This window comes from Pseudorca crassidens, chromosome X, assembly GCF_039906515.1.
Source record: "Pseudorca crassidens isolate mPseCra1 chromosome X, mPseCra1.hap1, whole genome shotgun sequence".
Taxonomy (NCBI): domain Eukaryota; kingdom Metazoa; phylum Chordata; class Mammalia; order Artiodactyla; family Delphinidae; genus Pseudorca; species Pseudorca crassidens.
In genome coordinates, this window is record NC_090317.1 from 106,624,451 (window position 1) to 106,651,112 (window position 26,662).

The 26,662-nt window shown below is 39.1% G+C and overlaps 1 protein-coding gene and 1 long non-coding RNA gene across 5 annotated transcripts in view; one reads left to right on the plus strand and one right to left on the minus strand.

The window, feature by feature from the left end:
- TAB3 (TGF-beta activated kinase 1 (MAP3K7) binding protein 3) overlaps positions 1-26,662 on the plus strand; it is a 101,735-nt gene that overhangs the window by 61,618 nt on the left and 13,455 nt on the right. For 2 of the 3 annotated variants that reach the window (XM_067724420.1, XM_067724421.1), the window contains 5 exons: positions 8,268-8,459; positions 12,723-14,184; positions 15,067-15,227; positions 21,175-21,268; positions 24,687-24,770. In XM_067724420.1, the coding sequence (XP_067580521.1) occupies positions 8,358-8,459; positions 12,723-14,184; positions 15,067-15,227; positions 21,175-21,268; positions 24,687-24,770 (1,903 nt within the window). In that variant the 5' untranslated portion in view covers positions 8,268-8,357. The remainder of the gene's footprint in view (positions 1-8,267; positions 8,460-12,722; positions 14,185-15,066; positions 15,228-21,174; positions 21,269-24,686; positions 24,771-26,662) is intronic. The other variant, XR_010940113.1, reaches the window with a different exon arrangement.
- LOC137217497 (uncharacterized) overlaps positions 20,210-26,662 on the minus strand; it is a 56,663-nt gene continuing 50,210 nt past the window's right edge. For both annotated transcript variants that reach the window (XR_010940116.1, XR_010940115.1), the window contains exon 7: positions 20,210-20,537. This is a non-coding gene — a long non-coding RNA (uncharacterized lncRNA). The remainder of the gene's footprint in view (positions 20,538-26,662) is intronic.

A 26,662-nucleotide genomic window follows, 5' to 3' on the forward strand; every position in this document is an offset into this window, starting at 1 on the left:
GCTGCCTTTAGAATCCTCTCTTGAACTTTGGCCATCTTTATTACAATATGTCTTGGTGTAGGTTTGTTTGGGTTCATCTTGTTTGAGACCCTCTGTGCTTCCTATAGCTGGATATTTGGTTCCTTCTTTAGGTTTGGGAAGTTTTCAGCCATAATTTCTTCAAATACATTTTCAATCCCCGTTTCTCTTTCTTCTCCTTTTGGAATCCCTATTATGCGTAGATTGGCATGTTTATGTTATCCCATAGGTCTCTTATATTGTTTTCTTTTTGTGTGCCGTTTTGATTAATTTCCATTTTTCTATCTTCTAGATTGCTTATTCTTTCTCCTGCAATATTCATTCTGCTATTCATTGCTTTTAGTTCAGCTTTTGTCTTGGCAGATGAATTTTCTAATTTTTCTTGGCTCCTTCTTATAGTTTCTCGGTCCTTTTTACAGTAATCTGCATTTCTGTTGATAGCCTTTCTTCATTCCTTTGGTATTTTTCTTACCTCTTTTTTTGAACTCAGTGTCTGTTAGACTGAAGAGGACTGTTTCATTGTTTGTTCTTTCAGGGGAATTCTCTTGGACTTTTAAGTGGGAGTAGTTCCTCTGCTTCTTCATTTTGCTTATATTTCTCTTACTCTGTGCGTTTAGGAGAACAATTATCTCCTGTAATCTTGGAGGTCTGTTTCTATGTGGGAGTGTCCCCGTGAAGCTTGTGTGGGTTTAATATTGTTTTGGCGTGAGGGCTGCTTTTGCTTTGGATGCTTGCTGTCTCTTTCCTCAGTATGTGCTAGCTGTTATTCCCTTGATGGGGGTGTGAAGGTGAGTGGCCTGCGCATGCTCCCAGGAATGCGGGGACAGTGGTTGGTGTCTGTTCACAGAATTCTCGGTAGTGGCAGCAATCAGCACCCACCTCTCGAGTCTGATGTGGCAGCTGTGGTTCGTGCCCACCCCAGAGCTTGTGCAGGCAGTGCCCTATTGCCTGATAGTACACACGGAGAAAGAAGCTCCTATGGTGGTCCTGCCCCTTTCCTTGCGTGCCCCCCAACAATAGCACCTTGCCTCTGTGGCAGGCCCAGTCTTCTTCCCATACTCCCTTGGTTGTGGCACATCACACCCTAGCCCTCTCAGGCTGTCTCCACACAGCCAACCTGAGTCCTCTCCCCAAGTCTGACCTCCGAATTGCGAGCCTCAGCACCCAGCCCCTGCCTGCCCCAGTGTACGAGCGTCTCAGGCTGGGGAGTGCTGGGTGTTGGCACTGACCGTCTTTGCAGGTCTCACTCCGCTTTGCCTTCTGCAAACTGGTTTCTCCACTCTCTTCTGAGGCTCCGAAGCTCTGCTTCTGTCCCAGATGATCTTCCCGCCAGTGAGGGGACTTCCCAATGTTTGGAAACATTTCCTCTTTCACAGCTCCCTCCCAGGGGCTCAGGATCCCTCCTGATTCCTTTCTCTCTCTCTCTTGTTTTTTTTTCTTTTTTAGTTTTGTCCTACTCAGTTACATGGAGATTTTCTTGTCCTTTTGGAAGTCTGAGGTCTTCTGCCAGAGTTCAGTAGATGTTCTGTGATGATCGTTCAGCATGTAGATGTATTTTTGATGTATTTTTGGGAGAAGGTGAGATCCACGTCCTACTCCTCTGCCCATCTTGATCCGATCCCATCTTTTCATAATTTTCACATTTCTAGATGTGGCCTTTTCTTTTTCTCTTAGAGAAGGCCCTTTAATGTTTCTTGTAAAGCTGGTTTGGTAGTACTGAACTCTTTTTTAGCTTTCGCTTGTAAAACTTTTGATCTCTCCATTAAACGTGAATGAGAGGCTTGCCGAGTAGAGTATTCTTGGTTGTAGGTTTTTTCCTCTCGTCACTTTAAATACATCATGCCACTTGCTTTTGGCCTGCAGAGTTTCTGCTGAAAAAACAGCTCATAGCTTTATTGGAGTTCCCTTGTATGTAACTTCTTGCTTTTTCCATGCTGCTTTTAATATTCTATCCTTGTCTGTGATTTTTGCCAGTTTAATTTCATTGTGTCATGGTGTGACCTCTGTGGGTTCATCCAGTTTGGGACTCTTTGCTTCCTGGATCTGGATATCTATTTCCTTTCCCAGGTTAGGGAAGTTTCCAGCTGTTACGTCTTCAAATATGTTCTCTGCCCCTTTCCCTCTGTCTTATCCTTCTGGGACCTTTATAGTACGAATGTTAGTATGCTTCATGATATCTTAGGAGTCCGTTAAACTGTCGTCATTTCTTTGTATTCTTTTTTTTTTCTTTAAATCTGTTCAGCTCAGTGATTTCCACTGCTCTGTCTTCTGGTTCGCTGATCCATTCCTCTGTATCATTTAGTCTACTACTGATTTCTTCTAGTGTATTTTTTTTTTTTTTTTTTTTTTGCAGTACACAGGCCTCTCACTGTTGTGGCCTCTCCCATTGCGGAGCACAGGCTCCGGACACACAGGCTCAGCGGCCATGGCTCACGGGCCCAGCCGCTCCGCGGCATGTGGGATCTTCCCGGACCGGGGAACGAACCCGTGTTCCCTGCATTGGCAGGCGGACTCTCAACCACTGCGCCACTAGGGAAGCCCTTCTAGTGTATTTTTCATTTCAGTTACTGTAGTCTTCATTTCTGTTTGTGGTTCTTTATGTATTCTAACTCTTTGTTAAACTTCTCACTGTGTTCATCCATTCTTCCCCCAATTCTTTGATTAACTTTATGGTCAGTACCTTGAACTCTTTATCAGGTAGATGGTTTATTTCCACTTCATTTAGTTTTTCTTCTGGGGTTTTATCTTTTTCCTTTGATTGGAACATGTTGCTCTGTTGACTGCCATTTTTATTTCTGTGTATCTGGTAGATTGGTTATATTTCCCAACCTTGGAGAAGTAGCCTTTTGTAGGAGACATCCTAAGTGTTCCAGCAGTACACTCCCCTCTGGTTACCAGAGCTGTTATTCTCTAGGGGTGTGGGCTGTGTGGGTCCTTCTGTTGTGGCAGGCTGACTATGTCACTTTGCTAGGTGTGGCTGGCTCCTGGTCTGGTTGGGCACCAGGTCCTGCTTTGTGCAGTGGTTGCCAGCTGCTGGTTGGGTGGGCCAGGTCACGAGGCAACTGGCTACAGAAACCCAGGTGTTCTAGAGCTAGTGCTGGCTTACTGGTGGGCAGACCCGTGTTCAGGGGTGGGTAGTTGTGGGCCCGGGGTTCCCAGATCTAGTGTCAACCTGCTGGTAAGTAGGGCCGGTTCTTGACTCGACTGGCTGCAGGTTCCGTGGTGTCCAAAGCTGGTGCTGGCACACTGGCGAGTGGGGCTGGATCCCAGCGTGGCTGGCTGAGGGGCTCAAGTTGTCTAAGAGCTGTTGTTGACCTGATGGTGGGTGGGGAAGGGGCCTAGTGGGTCCTGTGGCTACTGCTGCTCTGTTGGTAGGTGGGGCTGCATCCCCACCTGGTTAGTTGCTTGGCCTGAGGCATCCCAGTACTGGTGCCTACAGGCATGTGGGCAGGGACTCTGTGGGATCCTGAGGCTCATAAGCTAGATGGAGGATTCCAAAGTGATGCTTGCCAACAGCAGTGTCTATATGGTAGAACAAGCTCCCCCAAATGACTGCCACCAGTGTCTGTGTCCCCAGGGTGAGTGCCAATTGCCTCCTGCCTCTCTGGGAGACTCTTCAAGGTCAGCAGGTGGGTCTGACCCAGGCTCCTTTCAAATTACTGTTTCTGCCCTGGTTTCTGGAGCATGTGAGATTTTGTGTGTGCCCGTAAGAGTGGAGTCTCTGTTTCCCACTGCCCTTGGTTCTCTGGAAGGAAAGCCCTGCTGGCCTTCAAAGCCAAATGTTCTGGTGGCTCGTCTTCCCAGTGCAGGATGACAGGGCTGGGGAGCCCCATGTGGAGTTCAGACCCCTTCCTTGGGGAGGACTTCTGCAGTTGTAATTCTCCTCCTGTATGTGGGTTGCCCACCTGGGGGTTTGGGTCTTGAGTATACTGCAACTCTACCTCTTCTACTCATCTTGTTGTGGTTTTTTCTTTATATCTTTAGTTGTAGATCTTTTCTGGTAGATTCCTGACTTTCTTATCAATAGTTGCTCTGTAAATAGTTGTAATTTTGGTGTGCCCATGAGAGGAGGTGAGCTCAGGGCCTTCCTACTCTGCCATCTTGTTGTAAGTCCTTTTCCTTTGCGCTTTTGTAACTTGCTCCCTCTTTCTGTGCACATGTGTGTGTGTGCATGTTTGTATATATGCACACATATACATATATTTGATTGTTTCTCCTGAACCATTTGAAAGTAAAGTTGCCCTTTACTCCTAAATGCTTCATTGCCTAATTCCTAAAAATAGGGATATTCTCGTATATAACCACAGCACAATTACCAAGTCAGTAAATTGATTAAATTCAATAAGTTTAACATTGGTAGAATACTTTTCCTAATGTACCATCCACATTGAATTTTATCAGTTGATCCATTCATTTATTTTATAACATTTCCTCCATTTAGTATAGGATCCAGTCTGAGATCAGTCATTAGATTTAGTTGTCATGGTTCTAGTATCTCCTTTAATCTTTGATTTTTCTAGCATTTGTCTTTTATGACGTTGGCATTTTTTTAAGATGACATTTTCACCTTCCCACTCCCTGCTTTTTGTTTTTAACAGAACATTTCTCATTTTGGTTTTGTCTATTTTTTAATGAATAGTTTCAGATTACATATTCCTAACTGGAATATTATAAAGTGATATATTCTTCTCACAGTATCACATCTGGAGGCGTGTGCTGTCCATCTGTCCCTCATTGGTGATGTTAATTTTGATTATCCAAGATGTTGTTTGATTTATCTACTATATAGTTAAATTTTCCTTTGCAGCTAATAAGCAGTTCTCTGGGGAGACACTTTTAAGACCATTAATATAGCCTAACTTCATCCAAATTTCCCCCTAGATTTAGCATCCATTGATGATTCTTTATTGAAGTAGTCTGTACTGTGATGGCTGCAAAATGATGATTTTTCCAGCTCCAGCACTTCCTGCACACATTTACCAGTTGGATTCCACTAAGCAAAAGCCCTCCCTTTGCCTTTGTTTGTGTGTGTGCCTATTTAACTATTTATTATCGGGCTAAGGACTCACGGGTTCCGCTTTTCTACAGGCCTGTAATTCATTACTGTCCTTAATTGTTTTGGTGCTCAAATTGTCACAGATTTGGTCAGTGGGAGCCTCTTCAAGCTGACTTTCAGGTTCTTGTAACAAGCTCCCATCATTCTTTGAGTACGTCCCCACTTTCTGGCATAACACATTCTAGGTGGAGCTACAGTTCCACATGTGAGACCTTCAGATACACAGGTGGCTCCAGTATAGTGTGTTTGGTGCTCCTGTGAGGATAAGCACAGCCTGCTGTGGAAGCATAGTGGAGGGTCCTTTAGCCCAGAGTAGGTGGAGGAGAGTTACGGCAGCCGGACTAAGTTGCGGGGGGTGGTGGTGACTGTCAGTGGAAGCCTTCTTAGAGGAGGTGCCACCAATACTGACATGTACGGTATCAGTATGGCTCGGAGAAGCAGTGGGAGGGAGGAAGATAGAAAAGTATCTCAGGCAGATGGATGATCATGGGCTAATGCCCTGAGAGGAGGCAATGTGGGACATCCATGCACAGGATCACACATAGCACTGTTTGGTTGAGATTAGAAAACAGATACTCTGGCTGTGATGTGGGGGAAGGCAAGACCTGAGGTGGGAAGAGCAGCAGGAAGTTGCTAGTATAATGTTGATGAGAACAATATTCAGACATGCCCTGAATAATAGTAACTAATGCTTCCTGACTTACTACTGTTTGCCTTTTAAATTCTACTACAATCCTACAATTATTTCCATTTTTAAATATGAAGCTTCAAAGGCTTAAAAGCTGAGTATCTTTCCTAGATGCTACTAAATGGCAGAACCAGGGTACACACCATCACCCATTTGATTTAATATTCTTGTTTAGTTGGTTGTGTAAGAATGGGAAGTCAAGGAGCACGCTCTGGTTTCTAGTTTTGTTAACTGAGTGAATAGTAGTAACATTCATAGAGAGAACACAGTGTTTGGGGAAGGATTGTGGTAAGGAGTTCCTTTTTGTACATATTGACTAATGTCTTTGGGTTTATCCAGATGGTGCTGTGTGTAGGCAGTAGACTCTATGTGTCTGGAGTCTTAAGAGAGAGCATGCATGGTGCTTAATAGCAATTTGGGAATCATCAGCCTTTAAATGTTTTTGAAACCTTAGTAGTGGAGGTCATCACTAGGCACAAGGATGTAGAATGAGAAGACGAGGCGGCTTAGGGCCCAAACCAGGCAAGCATTAATGTGACAAGAGAGGTGGGAAGAAACCAGGCTAGTGTGATGTCATAGAGGCTGAAAAAAGGAAGGAATGATCAGTAGTGTCAGATGCTGCAAAGGTCAAGGGGCATAGGAACCAGAAGATAAATCCTCTGAATTTAGCAGCAGAGAGATGATGAAGAGAGTATTTCAGTGGAACAGTGATTTGAGCCAGATTAGAGCAGACTAAGGAATGCATTGCAGAGAGCAGAATTGTATATGGAGGCCAGAAAGCCTATATATATGTGCATATTGGAAGTTATCTTTATTCTTTTCCCATATTTTGATTTTTCTTTAGATTCACTAGATATCCTCCATGTTGATGTTGGAAGTCATTAAAGCAGTCCCTAATAGCTATTTATACCTGAGGTTAGGCAGAGTCTTATCCATAGGGGCTTTGTTGCCACCTTGTAGACACAAAGAGTATAATTACTCTTGACAGTCTTGGCTTAGAAGGAAGAAAAGAGAGCTCGATGCCCAGTAAAAGTCAAGAGATTGCATGCAAAATGAAATTCCCTGCTTATAATGAAAGTCAAATTTGAGATTACATGGTATTTATTTTTTAATTATATACTTAATTATAAAGCAGCAAAAGTAATTCAGTATTTTCCTGCAGCATTTTAAGGTTTTAAAATATTCTTGGGTCTTCCCTGGTGGCGCAGTGGTTGAGAGTTCGCCTGCCGATGCAGGGGACGCGGGTTCGTGCCCCGGTCCGGGAAGATCCCACATGCCGCGGAGCGGCTGGGCCCGTGAGCCATGGCCGCTGAGCCTGTGTGTCCGGAGCCTGTGCTCCGCAACGGGAGAGGCCACAACAGTGAGAGGCCCGCGTACCGAAAAAAAAAAAAAAGAATTCTCTGTAGTTCTGTACATTGCCCCAGGTAATGGTATTATTTAAAGTCTCAGGGCCTGTTTGCAAGAAATGGATTTGGTGTGGGATGACCCTCCCTTATTGTGTAGTTTAGACTTGCATCTTAAAATCATGATTTCCGTGCATCTTACGAAGATGCAGGTGTTTAATTCTCAGTCTTAAAAATATTTTACCATCTCATGAGTGATCACAGCAGAAATATTATGAGATTGTATGGTATACACTGTACATTTTTCCCGTCATAAAAATGGGAGAGATAGATGAAAAATGGGTCAGTTAATTGACCTTGATGGTGCCACTTGATTTATGATTTCATTATTACTTCACTAGCTGCCTTTATTTACATGGGTGCTTAACTTGACTAATACCAGTGAGATTGGGGGTGACTTGCCTCTACTCAAACTGTGCCCCCAAATCCTGGCATCTTTGCACCTGTGCCAGTTGCACCAGAACTAGGTGAAACCTTAGCTAGGCAAGTCTGGCTACTGATGGACCACCAGCATCATCTTTGAAAGCAAAGGATTCTGCATTTCCATTTTTGTTTGCCCAGTAGTTTCATTTAGACATTGGGTTTGCTTTACTCAGAGTTCAAATTCAAGCCTTTTGGCTTCAAAGTACAGGGAGAATGTAAGGCAAACAGGACATGTGTGGTTTGTGGTGTTATTATCAATTCCTGTTGCCTGATTTTATTACTTCAGACATCAAAATGATTATCCCGCTTTAGAGGACTGATATGATAGCCCGTAGGAAAACATGAGTGATTATACATAAGTAGGATTTCTCAAGACTTAGAAAAATATGGTTGCCAAATAATAATACTCTGTATTTTTAATCTAGCTGCTGCTTTCTTCATTTTTGAAGCATTAAAATGGAACTGAAGGTTTGGGAATTCTGTCGTTCTTGATTTTAAACCAGTGATTAGCTATATATTCCATCAGAAAAGTCTTTGGCTAAGTAGAATTTGTCCATTTTCCAACTTTAGAATTTGGTATACTTATTTTAGATTGCTCATTTTAATGTATTGATGGTTTCTATTTGAATAAAGTGAAATATGTAATTAAATTTAACCATACTTTAATTTCTTTTAATAGAAAATGACTGCAGTATTGGAAGATCATTACTATTGGAAGACCGATTAGCATCCATTTCATAAGAGAAGCTTGACCACCATTTGCTCTGGCATGGCGCAAAACAGTCCACAGCTTGATATGCAGGTTCTCCATGACCTCCGACAACGTTTCCCTGAGATTCCGGAGGGTGTGGTGTCTCAGTGCATGTTACAGGTAGATTACCCACCAATGATAGTGATATTAAAGTTACAGTTTACCTTATTAGAGGTGACTTTGTGTTGTAGTGACTAGAACTCAGTTAAGTTTTCTTGTTTATGTTGGGGGAACATTTAGAGCAGGATTTCTCAACCTTGGCCCTGTCAACATTTTGGGCTGGATATATTGTTTGTTGTGGGGGTCTGCCTTGTGCATTGTAGGATGTTTAGTAGCATCCCTGGCTTCCACCCACTAAATGCCATTAGTATCCCTGCAGTTGTGACAACCAAAAATGTCTCCATGGGACACAAAATCTCCGTGTTCCATGGGAGGCACAATCTCCCCCATTGAGAACCAGTGATTTAGAGAAAAGAATAAAGGCATGTAGCAAAAAGATTCTTCATGCATTTCACTTCTTAAATTTTGGGGGTTGTGTCATCAGTCCCCAAATCCTTAAGAGTTGAATTTGGATTTCAAATTTATCATTATAACTTCTTAAACTATATACTTTTTTAGCCTACTTTTTAAAGTTTTTAGAAAGTTCCCTCCCTTTCTTACTGTTTTTCTAGTTAGTAAATGCTTAACTAATATCTAATTTTAAGTGGAAGGCTACTTTCTTTAATCACATTACTTTTGTTGTCTTCTATTGAAATAAATCTTTCATCTCTGATAGAACGTCTCTTCCCACTCAAGGGGCCACAGAAATAGGCCTAACACTCCCCCTGTTGAGTTTTGCATCATCCTTCACAGAATCGCAGTGTGTTTTGGGTTACAGCATTTCCCTAGTTGGTTGACTTTTGGGAGCGGTATTTCTGTCGTGCTCACTGGACTTCCGTAATTACACAATCAGTCCAAACTCTATGTTACTGCATAATATGCAAGCTTCTCCCTTACAGTGTGAGCTGCTCAGGATATAATGTAAACCTATATATAGTTGAGGTTAATTGCAAATAGAGACTCACAGATCAGTGGTGGTAACAGAGGTGCTTCCTTTGTTTGCAAGCCCTTCTACTAGGTCTCGTTTTTGTGTTATAGCTTGTCTTTATTTTTTCTACCATAACATTTCCAGTCTGAATTTCCACTCTTTACTTTAGCCCCATTTTGGTCTCTGGTAGAGCAAAGGTACTTCCCACTGGAGTGAAACCCTTCTAGTTTAAATCACCTTCCTAGCAGTTACCTTCCTAACTTATTCTAGGGCCCCCACCTTGTTTTCTTAATTTAATTTTATTTAGCCCTTTATTTTTTCAAGGCTTATTGTTTTCGTTTTACTAAATTGAAAGAATGGAACTTTAAATTCAACTCAGTGAACATTTGATAACTTACATTGTTCTAAGTCTTTTACTTTTTTGTTCCTTTGGGATTAATATTGTTTATCAGTATGGACACTTAACACCTGCTGGCTCTGGAAAGTTTCTCTGTTTGCATTAAAGTATATAAGACTCAGTAGTTTGCCTTTTTTTCCTTTTAATTGAAGTATAGTTGATTTACAGTGTTGTGTTAGTTTCAGGTGTACAGCAAAGTGATTCAGTTATACATAGGCATATATCCATTCTTTTTCAGATTCTTTTCCATTATAGGTTATTACAGGATTTTGAATACAGTATAGTTCCCTGTGCTATACAGTAGGTCCTTGTTTATCTACTTTATCCCAAACTCTTAATTTATCCCTTCCTCCCTGTCCAGTAGTTTGCATTTAATACACAAGCATTAAAGCCTCTCTTAGGTTATCATCCCCCAGTTTAGGACCACTTTTTAGGGGTATGATGCTTTATTGGCTCAGTCCTTTCATAAGTGTTCACATATATCTTCCTAAAACTTCTGACCTCTTTATCCAGCTAAACAATTTTTATTTCTTTATTCTTCATATTTATCGTTTGATAAATTTTTTATCCTTTGTTTTTTCTTTTTAAGACATTTAGCAGGTCACATGTGACATTTGAATCTATTGTGGTGGTATTTTTATACTTAAATATCTTGCATTTGTGGTTTTAAATTTTTCTTCCTAAGAAAATGTACTCAGCTTGTCACTGTAGACATACATTTGAATAGGCTGACAACTCCAACTTTGCATCATTTAAATTTGTATCTTTTTTGTGGCAGTACTAATTAGGCAACCTAATTCAATGTAGAAAACATGAAATTTTAGGATAATGAATAAAAATGTTAAATAGTGAAGTGTCTGTTACTGCTTAGGTTTCAAATAAAACTCTAGTTTTTGTTCTCCTTTTAATCCATAGGTTTATTAAAAAACTTGAAGGAGCTAATAATCTTTTTTTTTCCCCTTCAGATATCTGTCAGTGACATTGTCTTGTTGGCAATCAGTTTGAATCCTTTGGCTCCAAATTTGCATAGTGTCTAGCAATATCTGTCTTCTCTCTTAATATCTGTCTTCCTTCCCTTGATCAGCATGGTTTCAAGCAGGATAAGAAAAAGCCCAAATTTAATTGTTTTCTTACATTTCAACAATTACTTTTTTCCTTGGCTCAGAAAGTATTTTAAAAAGTACTTGAATTTTAGTATCAAAAGTTTTATATAAGGAGAAGGATAAAAGTTATTATGGAGTTTTTGATAAAGCAATTCTTTGAATTTCTGAGAATTCATTTTCCAAAGGTTTGCTTGACTGAATTTTCTTTTACTTCCTAAAGTTTCAGTATAGTAATGTACTTTTGGCCTAACATCCTGTCCCTTGAAATTACTGTGTGATAGTAGAAAGAGCACTGGGAGTCGGAAGACCAAGAATCTAGAACTGGCTCTCCAGTTAACTAGTTAAGCGCTTGTTATCAAGTCATGTAACTTCCCAGGCATCTCTTTGCTCATCTGTAAATGAGTTGAGTTGGAGTAGATGGGAACCCTAAGAGTCCTCTCAGCTCTAAAATTCAAACATTTTATGTCCTGTTTTACATTTAGCTTTATTTGGTTCTCAGCAGAAGTGAAGTGTTTGCTTTCATTTTTATATAAAATGTACTTTTCCCTAGAATATAGTAATATGTGTATATGTGCATATCTGTATATATATTTATGAAATACGGAGAAGGTCATGATAATTGGGAAACTTCAATAGATTATCTCAAAGGTAATGAATAATTGTGTTTTAGGCCAATAAAATAGTTCTGAATTTTAATGGAAAACTATCTTATAGTACCTTAAAATTTTCAAAAGAGGAAACCTTTTATTAGTTTGATTACTGTCACTTGGAACATCTAAAATGTCAGTTTGCTGTTTACCATCTTTGTGTGTGTATATAATTCAAAAAATTGAAATCTTTAAAAGATTTTGGAAGTTTACCAAGCTACGTTTGAGCGGGTAAAAACTTTTGAGACTGTGGGAGTGTGAATGAATTTCATTAAGGCAGTGAAGACCTGGTTTTGTGTTAAATTACCATAATTTGGCAAAGTCACGGAACCGTAATTCAAAAAGTGGATTTGGGGCTTCCCTGGTGGCACAGTGGTTGAGAGTCCGCCTGCCGATGCAGGGGACACGGGTTCATGCCCTGGTCCGGGAAGATCCCACATGCCGCAGAGCGGCTGGGCCCGTGAGCCATGGCCGCTGAGCCTGCGCGTCCGGAGCCTGTGCTCCGCAACGGGAGAGGCCACAGCAGTGAGAGACCCACGTACCGCAAAAAAAAAAAAAAAAAAAAAAAAAGTGGATTTGTTTTTATACTGATATCTTTTTTTAACTTAATCTTCCATAATGAAACAGACAGTTGAAGTTAGATAGGGTTAACTTTGGTTAAACGAAAAGTAAAGGCTGCTTTAGAATTTTTGTTGTTTTGAGTCTTTAGGAATTTTTATTATAACTTTTTTCTGTTTGGGGTTTCATTACCTTTTGAAAACTAATGCATGGTTATTTTCATGTTTATCAGTTTAAATATTAATGATGGATATTACTTATACTTATATATTACAGCAAGTGTGGTGAATCCAAGATTAGCCCAGCATTTTAATTTGTTGAGATGCAACAAGTGTAAGATGAGTCCTGGATTTGGAGTCAGAAAAGTTGGGGTTGAGTCACAGTGTTCATTAGTAGGTACTTTACATTTCTGTAGCAGTAGCAGTAGCGGCGTAGTACTAGTTATGTGAGCTAAATGTCTGTAAAATAATATGGATTGTTTGGGATCTCCTTTTCAGGGTCAATGACCATAAAGCTTTTTTGTGTTTAAAATACTGTTCTCTACTTATTCTGTGACAGTTATATTTACATAATTCTGTGGCAAAGCTTGACTTCCCACTATTAGGATTTGTCCATTTTGCCAATGTTATTTTTACCATTTCTTCCCCCTAGAACAACAACAATCTTGAAGCCTGTTGCCGCGCGCTTTCCCAGGAGAGTAGCAAATACTTATATATGGAATACCACAGTCCAGATGACAACAGGATGAATAGAAATCGCCTTTTGCATATTAACCTGGGTATTCATTCTCCTAGTAGCTACCACCCAGGAGATGGAGTGCAACTTAACGGTGGTCGAACACTGGTACATAGCTCAAGCGATGGACATATTGATCCACAGCATGCAGCAGGCAAACAGCTGATATGTTTAGTTCAGGAACCACACTCAGCTCCAGCTGTTGTCGCTGCTACTCCCAACTACAATCCATTTTTTATGAATGAACAGAACAGAAGTACAGCTACTCCTCCTTCACAGCCACCTCAACAGCCATCTTCCATTCAAACAGGAATGAATCCATCTGCTATGCAAGGGCCTTCACCACCACCACCGCCACCTCCTTCATACATGCACATACCTCGGTATAGTACAAATCCAATTACTGTTACAGTATCCCAGAACCTCCCTTCTGGACAGACTGTACCAAGAGCTTTACAAATTCTTCCACAAATTCCAAGCAATCTTTATGGGTCTCCTGGTTCTATCTATATTAGACAGACATCTCAGAGTTCATCAGGAAGACAAACTCCTCAGAGTACGCCATGGCAGTCCTCACCACAGGGCCCAGTGCCTCATTATAGCCAGCGTCCTTTACCTGTTTATCCGCATCAACAGAACTATCAACCTTCTCAGTATTCTCCCAAACAACAGCAGATCCCTCAACCTGCTTACCATTCACCACCACCTTCTCAATGTCCTTCACCCTTCAGCTCTCCACAGCATCAAGTACAGCCATCCCAGTTGGGCCACCCTAGTTCCCATGTCTTTATGCCACCTAGTCCTTCAACTACTCCACCCCATCCATATCAACAAGGACCTCCTAGCTATCAGAAACAGGGAAGTCATTCAGTAGCCTATCTCCCATATACACCATCTAGCTTACCCAAAGGATCCATGAAGAAGATAGAAATTACAGTCGAACCCTCTCAGAGATCTGGGACAGCAATTAATAGGAGTCCTTCACCTATCAGTAATCAGCCATCTCCACGGAATCAGCACTCATTGTACACAGCCACCACGCCACCTTCAAGTTCTCCTTCAAGAGGGATATCCAGTCAACCAAAACCTCCATTTAGTGTCAATCCTGTGTATATTACATATACACAGCCAACTGGACCTTCTTGCGCTCCATCACCATCTCCTCGGATGATACCAAACCCAACTACAGTTTTTAAAATTACTGTAGGCCGAGCAACAACTGAAAATCTTTTAAATTTAGTGGACCAAGAAGAACGTTCTGCAGCCCCAGAACCTATTCAGCCCATTTCAGTGATACCAGGCTCTGGGGGAGAAAAGGGAAGCCATAAATATCAGAGAAGTTCTAGTTCTGGATCAGATGACTACGCCTATACACAAGGTAATTTTACCCTTTTTTTGAAATTTAATCTTTGTGGTGAGGTGGCAGTCTTCTATTCAAAATAAAATAATTTATATTAGCTGTTTAATTTTAATTAAATGTTTAGTATTTATTAAATATTGGGCACTAGCATTGCTATTAAGAATAGGGTTAGTGCTTCAGAATCATCTACAGACTTTGCTTTAAAATATAAAAATATAGGCATGATAATAGTGACCTCTAAAAGACTTCTTTTTTAGGAAGAACATTCACTGGGAGAAAAATATAGAGAAGTGAAACCAATATTGTCAAAAATACAAACTACAGAGTGGGAAAAAAAGATTCATAGAGGGTGGACTAAAGTTTATCAAGGTGAAAAATTTGAATATTTTCTAAGAGGATGGCCTGAAGGGTGTAATATTTATAAGTAATATATTTATAAGAAGTGGGATTGGTAATGAAGAACATTATTGGATTAGTTCACAGTGGACCTAACTAAATATAAGGAGAATAGAGTATTTTAAAAGTTTGTTTCAAGATATGTGATAATTTAGTATTCTTTCAGTATATAAGAAGGGAAGTAATTATGATTGTAATTCAATATGCCTGGTTTTGAGCCTGTTTAAAACGCACACAGGTATAGTTAAAGAGAATCTTGGGGAAATGAAGTACAGTAGAACAAGAGGAATGTACAGATGGTGTCATTTTGGCAGAAGTTACAAGAGCTAAATTAAAGCAGATTTGAAGGCAGAATAGCATTAGAAAGACATGAGAGTAAATGTCACCTGAAGTTGAATGACAGGGTTCTTTACAGGTATTTCGTACATTAGCAATGCATATAGAAATTTCCCAGTCACTTGTTCAATGTTACTTTCTGCAATGACTTTATCTGTAATGCTATAGCCTTGCTGTTACATCAGCGAGCAAGGATGGAGAGGTTAGCAAAGCAATTGAAACTTGAGAAAGAGGAGCTAGAGCAATTGAAGGCTGAAGTTAACAGTATGGAGCATGACCTGATGCAGAGACGGCTCAGAAGGGTCAGCTGCACCACTGCGATCCCAACGGTGAGTACGCTCTATTAGGATGCATGGATAGGAAGGTGGACATGTTGGCTGTCCAGGCTGTTTGTTTTTCTTTTAGGTTCTGTTCCTGGCACAGTTTTGGTTTTGTTTCTGTTTTTTAAACAATGGATGAAGGACTTCTGCCTTCTTTTCTCATCAAAATAATTTGATGCTTTATTTTTCTTTGTCGTGTGAATTCCATAGACTCATCACTATTTTCAAATACTGACAGTTATAATCAAGGTAAAGCATCTCATTCACTATAAATTGCTTTCTGTCCGAATAGAAATGAAAAGTACACCTTGACCAAATATTTTATACATTGTTCTCATGTATTCATTTATCCTTTTAAGCATATTGTATATATATTTTTCAAACATTTAAAAGTTATTTTTCTAAGTACATTAATGCACATGAGTTAGATCAAGATGAATATGCATGTTGGGAAAGTGTTGACTATAGAATATTTTAAAGCAGAGCAATTTGGTTAGTGTAAATAATTGTAGAAACTAAGATAATAGTATTAACAGCGGTCCTAACAGGAACTGCTCTCATGAAAAGATTCGGTAATATATTTTTAACATGTTGGTGAATATTTGTGAGTTCTAAAGTTCTTTAAAAATTCCGAAAAATTGGAAACAGGTGTCCTAAAATCCTGTGACATCACAAGCTTTCTGTGATCCAACCTATCATTTCCTCTTTCAACATTGATTCGTTCAACAAGCATTTTTTTTTACAGTTTATGAATGTGGTCCTATACTAGGAGCTTAGTGTATACCTGCTAGTGGGAGAAATAGACCCATCAGTAGGTAACTGTAATACAGTATGGTAAGTGCTGTGTCTGCTCACGGGTAATGAGAGAACTCATACATCAGCTAGTTTATCCGTGTATACTCAATACACTTTTTGCTCGCTCACATTACGCTCCTGCTGCAGTGGTCTTCTGAAGCTCTGTGTATACGTATAAATGCTGTCTGTTCTTCAGGGCTGAACTTAATCTCTACTTTTTCATGGAGCCATTCCTCATGTTCTTACTGTCTCTTAACTAAGGGTAATCTCTTTCTCAGAGTGCACAAGTTTAGAGAAGTTAGTGTATATGTCAGGCCTCTTGCAGACAGGATGTCTGCAGCTATGCCCTCATAGAGAAGTTTTTAACTGAAGTTCGTGGCTTCAAAGGAGATCCGTGAGTCCCTGAAATTATATGCAGAGTTTCATATGTGTGTTTATATGGGAAGCAGGTCTCTAGCTTTCATCTGATTTTCATAAGGTTATTAGAACTCACCTTTTTCCTTTAATTTAATAACTGTATGAAAATCAGTATTATAGCATAACCTAAAAATACTAAACAGTACAGTATTGCTATGTAGGCATAGAGGAAAGGGGAAGGCATTTTAGAAGGGAAAAAGAGCATGAGGTAATGAAGGCTTGAAGTCAAGACAGACTTTAAGGAGTCTTTACAGTTCCCTCATTTAAGCTGAGATTTCTGATGTCTTAACAGGTTAATATGCATAGGTAGAATAGTGGAGGTGTTTGAACTGTATTCTGCTGGTAATGGGGAACCAGTGGAAGTTTCTGAGAAGTTAACTATTGAGAAAAAGGCATATTTAATAATGTAATGGAATTTTTTCTAATATTGACTAAATACCTAAGTATAGTCAATATCAGAAGTGAGAAGGAAGGGTTTTAATTACTTAAGACACATGGAAAATTACAAAGCTATCTTTTTTTCCCCCCCCCCGCGGTACGCGGGCCTCTCACTGTTGTGGTCTCTCCCGTTGCGGAAGCACAGGCTCCAGATGCGCAGGCCCAGCGGCCATGGGTCACGGGCCCAGCCGCTCCGCGGCATGTGGGATCTTCCCGGACCGGGGCACGAACCCGTGTCCCCTGCATCGGCAGGCGGACTCCCAACCACTGCGCCACCAGGGAAGCCCTACGAAGCTTTCTTTAACTGAAAGATGATACTGTAAATCACATCTATGCCTCATTTTTTTTCCCCAATCAAAATCTTAATTATATCCTCTGATTGGGGGAGATATTGAAGAACATAACCCAAATGGGAATCCACCAGTGGTGGGTGGGCACTTTGGAGTCCTTTAGGTACTTGTAGAGTATAAACAGATTTTCTTAGCATAGAAGTCATTTCTCTAAAATAACCATGTAAACTTTCTTTAGCAACTTCTTGCTGTATAATAATCCCTGCTAAAGCCCTATTGATTTCTTTGTTGTTGGAAGTAGAGAATTGTCTAAGGTAGCATAGATCAGTGCTTTAAAAAAAAACCAGATTTTACACGAGAGCTTTTATTGATGAGACTTCTTTAGAAAAAGAGGGAAGTTAGTCAAACTGCTGCCCTATGCTATAATTTATTTTTAACTTTTTGTTACAGAGTTTCAAACATACATAAAATAAGCAGAATAGTATAGTGAACTCCTGTGTAGCCATCACCCAGCTTCAGAGATTAGTGGCTCATGTGGGTGATAATATCTGAGAGGTGAGAAATTTGAGTGTGTGATTCCCATGTGTTTCCACTGCCAGGCCTAGAGTAAAATAGAAGACTAATAGGAATGCGTGGCTGAAGAACAATTATACATGGTGGTTAAGATCTGGGCTCTCAATGCAGGTGTGAATTTGAATCCTACTTCTTTCTGCTCCTTCTGTGTCACTCATATATCCTTGGATAAGCAACTTCCTTTATGCTTGTTTTCTGGGGAGTACCCATCTCATGGGATTTTTGTGAGAATTAAGTAAGATAATATACATTAAACAATTTATACAATGCCCAACAGATAGTATTCTTACAAAATAAATGTTGTTTACAAGATACTGGAGAAATCTGCTTTAGGTATATATAATATATACATAACACAAATCTGAAATACTTTGAAAAAACTTGATTTCCTTTTAACTTCAGGAACATGTATAACATTAAGGGTATATATTATGTAGGAAATTAATTAAGAAATAAAGCATTTAGTCATAATTCCCTTTTTGTTCATAGAGGCTCATTCGTGGCACCATGATGTAGTTGAAAGGGTGCCTACATAGGCTCTGGAGCCAGAATAACTCTTTACTCACTGGTTCTAACTTCTCTGTATCTGATTTTCCCTATCTATAAACGGGAATTATAAGAGGTATATTTTAATATTATTGTCAAGATAAAGAGGCAGTATATGTAAACTGCCTGGTGTGAAGTGGGTGCTCAATAAATGGGTATCACTATCATTGTCCCACTCGTGTAGGATTATACAAGAGAATTAACTTTTTTGCTGCTAAGCACATATTGCCTCCTTTACGTTTCAAACTAATTTCTTACCAAGTAGTGTATAAAAAAATTGGTTAGAAACCTGTGTGCCTCATGAAACTGAAATGCAGGTTTGTGACCAGCTATATGTGCAGTTGCAGATGATTATAGAGGGGCAGTGAAATAACCTTTCCAAGGAGGGCAGAAGTGAAGGATGCATAACGGCCATCAGTTTTCTCAGTCTCCTGTTTGCAAAGCATTTTATTAAATGCTGTGGGAGATGTCATCTCTTAACAACATCTGTATGTGAAAAGACATACATATATCTGTCTGTGAACCTGTACGTGTGTGTGTGTGTGTGTGTGAGAGAGAGAGAGAGAGAGAGAGAGAGAGAGAGAGAGAGAGAGAGCGGGAAAAGATAACGTAAGACAGTAAATCAGAAGTGCTGGCCAACTAAATAGTAGTGATATTAAGTACTTTCAGAGTTCTGAGATAGAAATGTTAGTTTTTGCTAGTAGGGTTCAAAGATGGGACACTTTCATGGAGAAGGGGGAAATTTAAGTTATACCTTGAAGGAAAAATAAGATTTTAATAATCAGAGAGCTTCCAGTTATTCCCTCCCACAAGTTTTTCCCCTTCATTCATCTTGTCCTGATTAATTGGGTTTTGGGACCAACCCACAATCCCAGACACGTAACTGGGGCCAAACCATGAAAGAACATTAGTGGTCTTCGACCTTGGTCTCTGAGACAACTTCTTAAACTGATGGAACAGGTGACTCAGGGTATTTCTGCCACCTTTTGGAAAAAAGCTTAGAATTTTTTACTTGGAAAGGTCAGATATAAAACATCCTGGTACTTTACAAACAAGTCTGAATTACACACAACCAATCTTGAAACCCCCTCCCCCATGAAAATACCGTATACTTTTGGACAAATGGTAGTAATGTTTCAGAAACAACTTTTTTTCCCTCAATCAGAAGCTATGAAGATAGACGTAGGAATCTTACAGATAAACTCTTAGTTTTAGCAAGTTCCAGTGGTTCTACTGTCTTTGGAAATGAGCGTGGTGACGAGAGCTTTTTTGTTATTATAAGCCCATGTATAGTAGCCTCTTGAGTATAAAGTATATTATAATATTTCCATACTTAGTTACAGAGCTTCACTATTCAGGACTGCTGTGGCTGAAACATTCCCTTCCCCCTGCAAATACATAGGAAGGATTTGCTCCTTTAGGTACTTTCCCAGTGATTCTACAAAGAAAAGAATAGGTTCTTTCACATATTCCTAGGAAGACAGCATCACTCTTTGAAACCCTTGACCAAGTGCTTTATCTTTAATATAAATGCTCAGATATGTTTTAAACTTTTAATATTTAATTACAAGGTGTAAGCATTTTGCATGTTAACATCACATGGTTTGCCCCTAGGAAGGAGAAAAGGAAAGCAGTCCCTAATAAATATTTCTCAATGACTTTTTTGTTCCCCTAGCATTCTAAGGGATTGTAGCTCTTATTATATTCTGCCTGTTAAATCATTTAAAACTTTTGACACCTGCTAATGTAATGGGCATTCCCAGTTATTCTGATAATATGTCCTAACAGCATAATATTTTGCATTATTGGTAATTAAGATAACCCATTTTGCTTATTTTTCTTTTGTATTTAGTTTTTAGCAAAACTACATGTTTTTAACAGTATTGTCTTCCTATCATAGCAGATATTTATCTTTTACTTCATGTAGTTGAAATCACCTGAGTAACTGGGTTAATAGCTGTGCTGTGCTGAAGGATTCAGTACCCATTGCCTCTGGAGTCTAAACTGTTATTTTTTACTGTACATATATGTAAATAGTAAGGAAATTCAGAATCTCGAGGGAAGTAGCAGCTTCCAAAAAGCTTTATTTAACTGAAAAATAGGGCTCTCTTCACATTTCAGAGTCTCATGTATGCCCCTGAAAGACCTAGGGAGTAGGCTGGGCTGGAAAGGTCAAGGCAGAAGGAAACAGAGTTGGAGGAAGAATGGAATCCATTTGTTTCTGAAATTTTCATGTACTAGATTAATAGCTTCCTTTGATCTAGAAAAAAAGACAAAGATTTCTATATAAGTTTATACGGAAGACCTCTATATAAATCCTGGCTTTATCAATTATGTTTCTTATAACCTTGGGAAAATGATATAACTTCTTTGTGCCTCAGCTTTCTCATGTATAAATTGGGGGTGATATCAGTACTTACCTGGGAAGATTGTTTTGAGGAAAGAATGAGAGAATTCTGGTGAACATAGTGCCTGACAATTAATAAGCATTAATTAAAATTAGTACTGTGGTAATTTTTACCAGCCTTGACGAGACTAAAATCGTGGACGTTGCTTGTTTAAAAGGTTGATTCTTAGTTTCCCTTACCATGAAAACGTAGACGTAAAATACTCTCAATGCTTTGTGATTAAAATATGGTAGTATTTGTATGAGAGAACATAGTGTAGTATTACAGCCCCGCCACATTATATGCAGATTTTGTTTATATGTGGCCATATTGATGTCACCACTTTATTCCTTGAAAAACATACAGGACTTCTTAAACATGTCCTCTAACGGATTAGGGCCATTTTCTTGGTAATAACCAATCAGAACGATTAACGTGAATAGCAGTTCTTAAATGTTGGGCTTGATAATGACTTTCCCACAATTGCTATTTTGGGTCCTTTCTTACTAGCCTGAGGAAATGACAAGATTGAGAAGCATGAACAGACAACTCCAGATAAATGTTGACTGTACACTGAAAGAAGTTGACCTCCTTCAATCTAGAGGTATAGACTTGATTATTTGGTAAACCATAAGTAATAGTGGGTGTTTTAAGCTGCTTAAATAGCAATCATTTTGGTTTTACAGATATAATGGATAAAAACTCTCTTAAAAGATCACAGTCCTGGTAGAGATCCCTCACTCCATGGTCATAGATCAGATTTGGGTGATCAAAAAATAGTATTACTTTGGCAACTTCATCATTAAGTTCTTACCATTTAGACTGTTTTATGTTGTTACTCTGTATTTATCCTCTTTTAGTCATTTACTGTGAATATTTTATAAATTGCTGGGGTTTAATTCTAAAACGTAGTAGATTTATATTATGTGATAAGTCATCTAAGTTATCTGTAAAAATAGGGATCCCAAATCAGAACATCAGATTTCTCACTTTAAAAATAAGTTCCATATGCGTTTTTTTATGTTATCTGTTACATGAAAACATTCAACTCTATCTTAGATATTTTGTTTTGGGGTTTTTTTTTTTGGCTGTCTTATAGAAGTATACTACAGTAGAAGCTCGCTTAATTGACTTTGATTTACCCTACTTGCCAGGTTAGAGATATTCTTCATTTTCCTCTGTAAAATACACAGCCAGGAGAGGCTGCATTCTGGCACGTCTCTGTACTATTGCTCGCATCAGCTGAATTGTCTGCTTACCAAGAGTCAGTTGTGCCTGTTTTTAAACCCGTTTAAATTACAGAAGTATTGTAACTGGCATAATGTTTTCAAAACTGACATGAATGCAGGAGAAGCTGCTCTTTCTATAAAAGCCATAGGCAACTGCTTTTTAAAGACTCAAAGGCAAACACTTAAAAAAGAAATATATAGGGACTGTGAATTAGATATGGGTGTAAACAACTGAAAATGATTACAGAGGAAAATCAGAGGATTCTATTCTCAAATGTTCTTAAAGTATCTTTTTTGCTCCATTCTAAAATCAAAACAGGGAATTATAGATCAGGGTGCAGCAAACTAGCCTGCTCTCTGTTTCTGTAAATAGTTTTAGTGGAACATAGCCAGACCCATTTGTCTGCATATTGTCTGGGGCTTCTTTTGTGTTTCAACAGCAGTTGAGGGCTTACAACTGTATTACAGGTCCACAAAGCCTAAAACTTTTATTATCTGGCCCTTTACAGGAAAAGTTTGCCCACCCCCACTTTAGATCATCATGATGGGTGTAGTTAATTTAAGAAAGACAATATAAGAAGTCTGGTCAACAGATACATAAAGAAAAGGTCTTGGTCCAACATTAAAATATTGCTATGTTTATATGTTTTGTTACATTAAAGTGGGCCTGGGCTTCCCTGGTGGCACAGTGGATAAGAATCCGCCTGCCAATGCAGGGGACACGGGTTCGAGCCCTGGTCCGGGAAGATCCAACATGCCACGGAGCAACTAAGCCCGTGCACCACAACTACTGAGCCTGCGCTCTAGAGCCTGCGAGCCACAACTACTGAGGCCCGCGCCTAGAGCCCATGCTCTGCAACAAGAGAAGCCACCACAATGAGAAGCCCACACACTGCAAAGAAGAGTAGCCCCCGCTCACCGCAACTGGAAAAAAGCCTGCACGCAGCAACCGACCCAGTGCAGCCAAAAATAAATAATAAAGTTGGCGTGTAATTTTTCTTAAGAATTCCGTTTTAGTCAGCCACCCCTCCCCCACCACCACTTAACTATTCTTAATTATGGCAGCTAAGAGAGCTTCTACTGTATTTTAAAGTACCCCGTTGCCATTTTAAGGCAAGATTATACAGTAGAAGCAGGGGAACCAAAAAGATACGGAACTCTCTGAACAATAGACAGAAGCACATTTCCATGTGAAAGTTGAGCAATCTGGTTGGGTACCCTTGAAGTTAATTTCAGAAGCCTAGGGGACTCTACAGCCTAGTAGCTTTAAGCAATGAAAGAACTACTGCGTGGGGGTTAGACAAACTATTGCTACTATATTAGAAGGTTGCATCAATTTTTTTGCTTAATGTGTTCTTTGAAGCTAAACAAGAAACACTGAAACATTTGGTTGGGATATTTTTAGTAAGCCTTATGGGACCTAGAAATTAGATCATCAGCTGTAACTTAAGTAATTGAAGAAATACTTATGCAGCATCTTAAAGCATAAAAAGATCTAGTTAATAAATGAAATAGCATTGTGGCTTTCATGAGCCATCACAGGAATTATTTTCAGAAACTTATTTAAAAATAGCATATCTAAATGGATTAAAGGCATTTGTGTATAGTACCTGCAAGGAAAACTGTTACTGAGGTTTTATAAACGCAGAGCTGTGTTTTTGGTGTCTGTTGGGCAACAAAGAGCTCTTTTTTGGTGCTTAAGCAGTTCTAAATCTCCCTTCATAAGGGGTCCAAATATATCCATTTTATACTAAATTGTACTCCTCCATCCTGTGGAAAAATTTTATACTGAGTTTTCAGCCTAAATTTTTAAGCCAGAGAAGGAATCTAGACATTTTGGGGGGCAGGGCATTTAGATTAGATACAAATCAGTGCACGAGTTGATGAAAAGCAGCTTCATTGTTGGTTTTGGTGAGGAAAACTTTTGTTGGGGGAGAAAATTAGGTCTAGAAATCAAGAGATCCAATATATTTGAACTATCAGTACCACATATCATCCTCTGTAAATAAACATGTATACAGTTTCAAAGCTTAACTGGAATTATGCAGAACTGGCAGATTGTGATGATGGGTTCACAGATGTGAAGGTAGGACCCAAAGTTGGCATTGGATCAAAACTGACCTTGCCGTTGTCATGTCAGGAGAAGGGGCTGAAACAGACACTGTATCAGGGAGTGAACATTTTGAGAGAGGTGAGATTGTTCTATCTGTTATTCTGAAATTGGCAGCATATCATCTTTTATTATTGATAAGTCTGTAGGGAACATTTAAGATTCTCCTTTTCTTGAAGATAGGAATCCCTGAGCTGCTGCTATCATAACAACTTGATTAATCTTGGTAAATTTATGTGTAGCTTCTTCCATACTTGAATTTATAATGGATAAAATTTTAAGGTTAATATGAAAGACATAAACGTGAGCTTTCTCATGGTTTTGTTCATTAAAATCAAAACAAACAGAGAAAACAGTTGTCATCCTTTCATTTCTCTTCTTCATTTACCTCCCTATGTGCGCCACATACTTAATCCTGTGTAAAGAGATGAGCTTTATAGTTAGAAAAATGTTCCTTTAGGTGATACATTGTAGAAAGACACTGAAGTGGTAGTTTGCTTGAGTATTTTCTCAAAACGGTAAAACAGTTTCAGTGGGAGAAGGGTAGGATAGTATAATGATTTTTGAAACCCTGGAAAAACAGTTCCCCTTTTTACATGTTTATTTCCATATTTTCCTCAACAAAAATTTCAAATAACAGGAGAAAAAGTCCTAAATGCTTGCTGATTTTATTTTCTTTATAGGTAACTTTGATCCAAAAGCTATGAATAATTTTTATGACAACATAGAACCTGGTCCAGTTGTACCACCCAAGCCACCTAAAAAAGGTAAGTAGGGAAATGTCACAGACGTCATAGAAATGAATATGAAAATTCCTTGGCAGTTCACCTAAAAAGCTGAAGAAATTTCCATTAGAGATAGCATTTTAAAAGTTACCCTATTGATGTTACTGTGGCAATAATGAAATGTCCCCAAAACCTTAATTTCTAAAAAGTACTAAATAACTCCTAGAGGTCAAAGGTAACTAAAATACGATATACAATTTATTTTGTAAAAAATAACTTGAAAAAAATTGTTATTTTGTATAGTTGATTTACACTGTTACGTTAGTTTCAGGTGTACAGTGAATTTGGTTCTGTTATACATATACCCATTCTTTTTTCAGATTCTTTTCCCATGTAGGTTATTACAGAACTCTATTACAGAGTAGAGTTCCCTGTGCTATAAGTAGGTCCTTGTTGAGTATCTGTTTTATATATAGTTGTGTATATATTAATCCCAAGCTCCTAATTTATTCCTCCCCCACCATCTTTCTCCTTTAGTAACTGTAAGTTTGTTTTTGAAGTCTGTGAGTCTGTTTCTATTTTGTAAAGAAGTTCATTTATATCATTTTTTAAGACTTTTATGGCTGAGTAATATTCCAGTGTGTGTGTGTGTGTGTGTGTGTGTGTGTGTGTGTGCGCGCGCCACATCTTCCATACCTTCTTTATCCATTCCTCTGTCGATGGGCATTTATGTTGCTTCCATGTCTTGCCTATTGTAAACAGTGCTGCGATGAACATTGGGGTGCAGGTACGTTTTCAAAGTATGGTTTTCTCCAGATGTATGCCCAGGAGTGGGATTGCTGGAACATATGGTAGTTCTGTTTTTAGTTTTTAAAGGAACCTCATACTGTTCTCCACAGTGGTTGTACCACTTGACATTTCCACCAGCAGTGTAGGAGGGTTCCCTTTTCTCCGCATCCTCTCCAGCATTTATTGTTTCTAGATTTTTTGACGGTAGCCATTCTGACTGGTGTGAGGTGATATCTCATTGTAGTTTTGACTTGCATTTCTCTAATAATCAGTGATGTCGAGCATCTTTTCCTGTGCCTCTTGGCCATCTGTATGTCTTCTTTGGAGAAATGTCTGTTTAGGTCTTCTGCCCATTTTATGATTGGGTTGTTTGTATTTTGATATCGAGCTGCATGAGCTGTTTGTATATTTTGAAGACTAATCCCTTGTCGATCGCATCATTTGCAAATATTTTCTCCCATTCTGGGGATTGACTTTTGTTTTGTTGATGGTTTCCTTTGCTGTGCAAATGCTTTTAAGTTGAATTCGATTCCACTGGGGGTTTTTTTGTTTGTTTCTATTTTCATTACTCTGGGAGGTGGATCCAAAAACATATCGCTGTGATTTATGTCAAAGAGTGTTTTGCCTATGTTTTTCTTCTAAGAGTTTTATAGTATCTGGTCTTAGATTTAGGTCTTTGATCTGTTTTGAGTTTCTTTTTCTGTATGGTGTTAGAGAATGTTCTAATTTCATTCTTTTACATGTAGCTGTCCGGGTTTCCCAGCACCACTTACTGAAGAGACTGTCTTTCCTCCACTGTATATTCTTGTCTCCTTTGTCATAGATTAGGTAACCATAGGTGTGTGAGTTTCTCTGGGCTTTCTATTCTGATCTATATTATTTCGGTTTTTGTGCCAGTACCAGACTGTCTTGATTACTGTAGCTTTGATTCCTCCAGCTCCGTTTTTCTTTCTCAGGATTGCTTTGGTTATTCAGGGTCTTTTGTGTCTGCATACAAATTTCAAAATTTGTTGTTCTAATTCTGTGGAAAGTGTCATTGGTAATTTGATAGGGACTGCATGGAATCTGTAGATTGCCTTGGGTAGTGTGGTCATTTATAACAGTATTGAATCTTCAAATCCGAACACAGTCTGTCTTTCCATCTT